The sequence below is a fragment of the Miscanthus floridulus genome, chromosome 11 (genome assembly GCF_019320115.1).
Source record: "Miscanthus floridulus cultivar M001 chromosome 11, ASM1932011v1, whole genome shotgun sequence".
NCBI lineage: Eukaryota > Viridiplantae > Streptophyta > Magnoliopsida > Poales > Poaceae > Miscanthus > Miscanthus floridulus.
Window position 1 is genome coordinate 20,175,175 of NC_089590.1, and position 8,116 is coordinate 20,183,290.

The window sequence follows — 8,116 nt, forward strand, 5'->3', positions numbered from 1 at the left end:
TTTTATTTCAAGGTCAAATTCTTGGAGTAGGAGAATCCATCTTATTAGTTTAGGTTTAGCGTCTTTCTTAGTGAGCAAGTATTTGAGTGCAACATGATCAGTGTAAATAATAACTTTTGCACCCACTAAGTATGACCTAAACTTGTCTATTGCAAAAATGACTGCTAAGAGCTCTTTTTCTATGGTAGCATGGTTAAGCTGGGCTCCTGTCAATTTTTTGCTAGCGTAAGTGATTATGTGATGTTTCTTATCTTTGGTTTGGCCAAGGATCGCACCAACAGCATAGTCACTAGCATCACACATTATCTCGAAAGGTAGCGACCAATCAGGTGGTTGGATGATTGCCACTAAGATGAGTGCTTTCTTAAGAGTGTGGAAAGCATCTAAGAACTCATCTATGAACTCAAAAGGTGCATCTTTATCTAACAGGTTCATGAGGGGCCTAGAGATTTCTGAGAAATCTTTGATAAACCATCTATAGAACCCTGCATGACCCAGGAAGCTACGGATTCCTTTCACATTCACCAGGGGTGGTAGCTTCTCTATGACCTCGATCGTACCCTTGTCTACATCAATCCCCCTCTCGGACATGAGGTGTCCAAGAACGATGCCTTCTTAGACCATAAATTGCACTTTTCCCAGTCAAGTACCATGTCCTTTTCTTGGCATCTTTGCAAGACTTTGTCTAAATTCTCAAGACAGTGGTCAAAGGTTTTTCCATAGATTAAAAAGTCATCCATGAAGACCTCCATGATTTCTTCAATCATGTATGAGAAAATAGGCATCATACACCATTGGAACGAAGTGGGTACATTGCACAACCCGAAAGACATTCGTCTGTATGCATATGTTCCATATAGGGATGTGAAATTCATTTTGCTTTGATCATAGGGGTGGATGGGAATCTAGTGATATCCCGAATACCCATCAAGGAAACAAATAAAAGAATGCTTTGCCAACCGCTCTAACATTTCATCAATGAAGGGCAGTGGGAAGTGGTCTCTCTTTGTTGCTGAGTTGAGTTTTCAGTAATCAATACACATTCTCCACCCCATGACGGTACCTTGTGGGATCAACTCATTTTTATTGTTTTCAACAACCGTCATTCCTCATTTCTTGTGTACCACTTGGACGGGACTAACCCAGTCACTATATGGTAAGGGATAAATTATCCCAATGTGAAGAAGTTTGAGGACTTCCTTCTTCGTGACTTCCTGCATCGCATTATTGAGCCTACGCTAAGGCTCTCGAGATGGTGTACTCGAAGGGTCAATTGGAATGCGTTGGGTACAAAGAGTTGGGCTAATTCCCTTAAGATCTTGCAAAGAATACCCAAAGAATAACCTATGTTTTTCTAAGATGGCGATGACACTACTAAATTTTGACCCTATTTTAATGCCTGAAAAGTGTTGCAATAAGTCCGAAATAGTTGCAATATCAGAAATAGCAACACTTCTTTTGTTGGGAGGCGTTGCAAGCACTTGCGTGGGTAAAGCTTTGGACAACGCTTTTCTGCTTAGCGTTGCAAAATGTGTTTTCGATTTGCAACACCTAGGCATTGCAACATAAGCTTTTGTTGCGGTTGTAGGTGTGGCAACAACAACTAATGCAACGCCTTAGGTGTTGCTGGGCCTTCTAATGGCAACTTGCCCATGTCGTAACAAATGGTGCACTAGCAACGATGAACGTGTGTTGTAAGACAATGTATTGCCACGCATAACGCATGTGGCAACAAGGATTATATCGCAACACCAAGAAATGGTCGCAACATGTGCAATTGCCACGTCCAAAGTTTGGTTGCTATAAGGTGTAGCCTCTATTGCATCGCATAACGAGTGTGTCAACAAGACCTACATGGCAACATCAAGAAGTGGTGGCAACATGTGCAATAGCCACGTTCGCATTGTCATTGCTATAAGGTGTTGTCCCTACTCCCTATTGCTACGCATAACAAGTGTGGCAACAAGAATTATGTCGCAACACCAAGAAGTGGTGACAACATTTGCAACTGCCACATTCATCATGTCATTGCTATAAGGTGCAGTCTTTATTGCTACGCAGATTGTTCATGGCTATAGGTTATATTGCCATAAAAATTATGGTTGCCAATGGCCAGCTTTTGATTTGGTGCCACCAGACAATATTGCAGTGACATCAATTAATTAAAAACTCAATAGACAACAAAGCATTTGAATAAAGCCATTGAAGCAAAATAGACAATCATTCATTTAATAGACAATCCATTGAAATAGTATCTACAATCACAAAGTTAAATATGATGCTAGGAACTTCACAAAATCTCAAAATTTGAAGCATTACAGCATTTTCTAACATCTCTACAACACTTGCAGCCTTCCTAGCCGTGCTTGCACATAGCTTGTTTGACAAGCTTCAGTTGATCAGTCCAAGCACTCCATTAAGTTGGGTCTTCCTACTGAATAAAAACATTCACATCAGTATATGGATTAGCAAATTTAATAACTTCAGCGTACATAGAAATGGTCAACTAAATAATGTAAAATTGATTAAACGACATGATCAAAGTTCACTTCTTGTTCGTATAACATAGATGTTTAGAGAAATAGTGATAGTTCTACACTATGAAAAATCAAGAGCTAGTATATTGCCCGTGCTAACGCCAGGGTGGCATTTTAAACGCAGTATAAAATAAAATAAATTAAAGATTCACAGAAAAAAGGAGTGATACAAATTTATAGGGTTATTATATTATTTAATCCAAAAAGGATCAAACTTATATTGTTGAATACAACAAGGATCCTTCTGCACTTAGCGTGTACTGGAAATCAATACTGGGTTTTAACCTGAACTAACAGAAGGAGCTGGTAAAGCAAATAAAAACACAAAAACTCGATGAAAAGCCTAAAGCACAAAAATTTCAGCCACGAGTCGTCCGTGTGCCCATGTTAACGCAATGGTAAATACAAAACAAGATAATTTGTCAAAACTGCTGTGAGTCCCTCTCACTTACAAGCAGACCCAGCGAAGAAGCAAGTCGATGGAAGTGGCGTCCAGGGACAAGGACACAATCGCTGCTCTAGAATTGGTGGTGCAATATTAACACCAAGAGGGAATTCCTTCTAAGCCATTAAAAAAGATCGCAATTCTCTGTGAGCCACTGAAAAAGTTCGGCGGACTTCAGTGCCACTGCTCCAACTTTTTTTTGTTGCCCTCCATGTCACTGCCGTCAGATTGGACTCTAACGGTGTCAAACTGCAGGTGTGAAAAGTCAAAAATACCCTTAGGTCTAAATATACCATTAATGTTTTTAGTATCTTAACGACTTAAAATAGAAAAACTCAAAACTAGAAGGTTGTAGATCTTGTCAAGATCTATAATTTTCATATAAAATTATCTTTATTTAATACCAAAAAAAAGATATGATTTTTTTAAGATATATTAATCATATTAAAACATATCTTTATTATGAAATTAAATGAAGATAATTTTTATATGAAAAATATAGATCTCGACGAGATCTACAACTTTCTAGTTTTGAGTTTTTTCATTTGAAGTCGTTAAGATGCTAAAAAAATAATGGCATATTTAGACCTAAGGGTATTTTTGACTTTTCATGCCTATAGTTTGACACCATTAGAGCCCAATCTAACGGCAGTGGCATGGAGTGCAAAAACAATTAGAGCAATGGTGCTAAAGTCCGCCGAACTTTTTCAGTGGTTCACAAGGAATTGCAATCTTTTATAATGGCTCACAAGGAATTCGCCCTAACACCAATGCTTGCATGAGGACCCTGTGTGTTTAAAAAAAATATTGAGAACATATTCTTGTAAATGAATCATCCAAAAATAGGGTCATTGAGCACCAAAATAAAAGAGTTAATAGGTCCATCCATGTTCAAAAGGAGTAACTTTGTTGGGTGCAAAATAGCTAGCAACGTACAACATCATGCGCATATATGCAGAGAGCAAGCCATTTAACCAATTTTCAGTCTCTATTCAATTTCTTATAGCCCAAACCGAGAACAAATTCTTTTGTTGCACATATAAATCTGAAATTGCAAGCAATTGTAAGCTGCATAGTAAATTTCTGGTGTTGATAAACAAAAAATAAATAAATGGGCACAAGTTATTCATAAGCACGGGTACTGCTGTGCAAATCACATTTTAGTTCAACAGCCTCATGGTCACAATCATTCAGAAACTAAGTTGGAGACAAGCGAAGCAATCAAAGGTAGAAGTTATCAAGAAGCAGTATTGTTGTACTAGACACATTTCGGCTAATAAAAATCATTGCAAACCTGTTGACTCCTTTTGCGTTCATGTTATTTTGCGCTACCATTTACGATTTTTTAACAAGCTCAAGCTAAAAATCTGCTGTCAGGAAGATGACAAAGTTAAGTTAGCCAGTACCACCACTTAACAGGATTAACTAAAGACTAGTGCTGCTACTGAGCTATATTCTACCACATATGGATATATAGAGGCAAACATTGAAGATCACGCTGCTTGCAACAAAAATATGATGATAGTCGAGCTACAGACATGTCACCCAAAGCTAAAAGATATAAGATACAACATGGAAATGAATCAAACTAGTACATCGAAGTATAATTTGCTATCTACAAACTCTAGATTATTGTTTACCTTATTCAATCAATCCAGCAAGGCTACCTTTGTTTCCATGTATTTCAGTATGTGCATAGCAACATACCAATAGTACTAGCAGCTAGACCAATATTGCACTGCTAGCAGCTTGAGTGATTGATGTAAGATATCTGACATAGATAAATACTTCAAATCAGTGACATGCTGATCAATAATGGTTTTCTCAAGAAACAGATGAATATATATACTAATCATTATGATGCTAAATTGAGAAATGAGAGAACAGCTTGGTAACATTTAGGATTAAATTTCATTCGTTTTAAAGGTATCTAGGTATTTTCAATTGAGTAGGACACGTTAAGTATCATATTTGGTATGCACAAAAACAGATAGCTTGTTTTAGAACTTAAATCTGCAGCAAAAAGTAACTAGAGAAATAAAAAAACTCAATAGAAAAAATGTACAATATATACCATTGTTGCTTTCAAGAATTCAGACCAAGAAAATGCACCATAGCCTCGTGGACACCGAGCCCTCAGGTCTCTCCAGGCAATAATTAGCTACTCCCTCCGTTCCTTAATATAAGCTATATAATTTTTAGCACTAATATTATCGCACGGCTTGAGAAAGGATGTGAGACCGAGGAAAAAAAGGAAAATCAGGTCATCTTCTCTCCCCCAATCAGATTGCTTCCTAAATCTAAGGGATTGATTGTGGTATGTGCTATGTACGGTGGGAAGGTTTCCAAACTAATCGGCGTGGGAGCTGATACGTACCTATATTTTGGAATTTTCTTTAGAAATCTATATGGCTTATATTAAGGAACGGAGGGAGTATTTAAAAAAAAAACTGAACTCAAACATATATATATATATATACTATTTTTAGATAAAAAGCATCATCAGCAATGGCATATACTCAGAAAAACTTAACAAAACCATGGGAATGGGCATATGCTCAAAATAACTACAAAATCATTTGCCATGCCATATTTGCAGCAGCAAGAGAAACAAAAGCACAGCATTGCACCCCCAACGACATTGCCCAGTATCAGCATCAACTCAACTTAGAAGAAAGAGTAGCATATGCACAAAGCCTCATTTATAGGGAAAATGTAATTCATCATAGCATAATGCCCAAAGCCTCAGCAAATAAGAAAGGAATAAGCACCATAATATAATTCCCATGCCTTAGTTGAAAAGGAAGGAAATAATCATCGCAGCAAAGCTTTTCCAAAACATCATTGGCAGTAACAAGTATGCTCAAATTAACTGACGTGATATCATTGACAAGTATGCGATGTTGACTTCTAGTGGGAGAGCAAACGAGGGGATCCATTCATTTTCTTTTACCACAACAGGAGCACTTGGAAGCCAGACATTGAGCAGATCGTGGGGAAAAGAATGAGGTGAAGCGGATCTGTGGTCCTGCACACCAAAGAACAGATTTTAACCTTGGGAATCTAAGGAATAAGTGAACAAGCAAGCATCAATCGACATGGCAGAGGGTAGGAGAGGAAACTGAAAGAGAAGACCTGGCTGCGGGGGATGGAGTCGTCGGTCATGACCTTCTCAGTGGCCACGGGGAGGGCGGTCACCGGGGACGAAGCCAGCCAGGAGGTTGTCGGTGGCGGCGTTCTTGGCGGCCGGGACGGAGCGGAGAAGACGAGCAAGAGAGGGGAGATGGCGGTGTTCTTGATGTAGGATATCTGAGCGTTCTTGGCCCGCTGGCGGAGCACCCAGCGACTCCACGTGCCGCCGTAGCCTGCTGCCACCCACTCCATGCTGGCCCACGCGATGTCGCAACCTCCTCGCACCTAGCGGTCGCCGCGGCCTGCGGCCCCACGCACTGCAAAGACTATGGCTCGTAGCGCGCACGCCAGGTCCCGCCCGCACGCACCCATCCCCGGCCGCCGACCCGCACCGTGAATGCCCAGCCGCCCCAGCCGCCCCGCGTGTGCGCCGCCGATCCCCCACGCGACCGGCCGCCAGCTTTCCCTACGCACCTCGGCCTCTCCTGCACGCCGGCTGCCAGCCACGCCGCCGCCCTTCAGCTAGGTTTCACGATTTGTTAACGGTGAAGGGTGAACATGAAATGCCTTAGTAGGTGGGTGAGATGCGGAAGAGATAAGCAGCCTGTTCGGCAGGCCTATACGTGCATATATCTTGCGGGGCTTATCAGTCCGTCAATAGTGTTTTTCTCTGATACCAAAATAGCCAGCAGTATTTCAGCTCAGACAGCCAATAGTATTTTCCTCTGACACCAAACCAGCCAGTAATACTTCAGCCCATGGCTAATAAGCCAATTCAGCCGAAACGAACAACTAAAGGTAGATAAATGCTTTGGACTCCACGGGCGCCAATTTGGCCGCCAAAACTTTTCATTAAATTTTCTCTTGACTGCATCTAAACTTTCTTTTTATTATATACATCTTTTCACTAATTCACTCATATGATATTATTAAGATAAAAATTAATTTCTTGAAAACATTTGAATTTTTAGAGAATATTTGATATGCCTCAGATTGCACGTGTAGCCCAAGCAATCTTTTCCCTTCAGATATACTTTTTGCAGGATCTTTAAATGTATGCATGTACAAAATATATAATTTGTTTTGCAATTTAAATAATATATTTACAACACATGTACTTTATCGGGGAAGTAGTTTCAATAAGAGGCTAGAAATACATTTTAAAAATACCAAAAAGTATATTATTGCTTAAACTATAATATATAAGAAGACATGTTCTATTTGGTCAAACATCCTAAAAATTGGCACAACAACATATTTGGGCCCATAAGTTTTTCATAAGAAACTTAGACACTTGTCACGTAGTTTCATATAACTATACCAGAGATGTATTTATTTGTGAATAATATATAGTACCACTTTATTAAAATAATTTGAATTACTAATGAAATTTTAATAAAGTGGGACCATATATCCTTCACAAATAAAACATCTCTCACTTAGTCCTATAACTATGTGTGAGATGTATCTATTTGTGAACAATGTACAGTATCGCTTTGTTAAAATCATTTAAAATTTTTATAAAGAATGATTTATTATTCAAAGAGTAATTCAAGTGTATCGTATAATACCATATTTAAAACATATACGGTTAGTGTTATAATGTATAAACAATAAATAAATAAAACCATCCACATATTTTCTCAATTAACAATGTATTTGAAATTACAGATAATTATGAAGGTGTGCTCCTAGGCCTAATGGAGGCCTTATATCATAACTTTTTTGTTGTTAGTGATTAAGTGATAGCATGTTCATTGGTACTAATATGGTTATGAGGAACTCATGATCCTAAGATGTGCTCTTGTGATCTTCATTGAGATCTCATCTATATTTGTCTATACCACCCATGAATGTGTACCATTAACTTTGGCAAACCAAAAACCTATCTACCATTTGATTCACGGTAACCCAAACCTAATCTACCATATACTGTAGTAGAACCCTAATTAAATTGATCAATGGCATTCATAAACCTAACCCGATCTAGGAGTAGTTGGAC

At 38.8% G+C, this 8,116-nt stretch overlaps 1 protein-coding gene across 4 annotated transcripts; it reads right to left on the reverse strand.

Annotated features, from left to right (window-relative positions):
- Positions 1-2,194: 2,194 nt before the first annotated feature.
- Positions 2,195-6,659, reverse strand: LOC136493333 (uncharacterized). 4 transcript variants are annotated; one of them, XR_010768343.1, is made up of 5 exons: positions 6,118-6,659; positions 5,057-6,010; positions 4,623-4,753; positions 2,990-3,769; positions 2,195-2,434 (listed from the first exon to the last, which is right to left on the reverse strand). XR_010768343.1 is itself a non-coding variant. In XM_066489406.1 (5 exons), the coding sequence occupies exons 1-3, from the start codon at positions 6,364-6,366 to the stop codon at positions 4,724-4,726; spliced, it is 354 nt and encodes a 117-aa protein (XP_066345503.1). In that variant the 5' UTR covers positions 6,367-6,659; the 3' UTR covers positions 2,195-2,434; positions 2,990-3,769; positions 4,623-4,723. The 4 variants fall into 4 exon arrangements, 2 of the variants coding, with proteins under 2 accessions (XP_066345503.1, XP_066345504.1); XM_066489406.1 differs by having other exon boundaries at positions 5,936-6,010; XM_066489407.1 differs by lacking the exon at positions 2,990-3,769 and having other exon boundaries at positions 5,936-6,010.
- Between the last annotated feature and the right edge of the window lie 1,457 nt (positions 6,660-8,116).

Bases quoted from the DNA above. Each gene is read 5' to 3' on its own strand.
- LOC136493333 (XM_066489407.1), bottom strand. From the start codon at position 6,366: ATGGAGTGGGTGGCAGCAGGCTACGGCGGCACGTGGAGTCGCTGGGTG. The intron at 6,011-6,117 runs GTCTTCTCTTTC...TTTGGTGTGCAG, and splicing joins ACTCCATCCCCCGCAGCCAG to GACCACAGATCCGCTTCACC. The intron at 4,754-5,935 runs GTAAAAGAAAAT...TATCTATGTCAG, and splicing joins TTCCAAGTGCTCCTGTTGTG to ATATCTTACATCAATCACTC.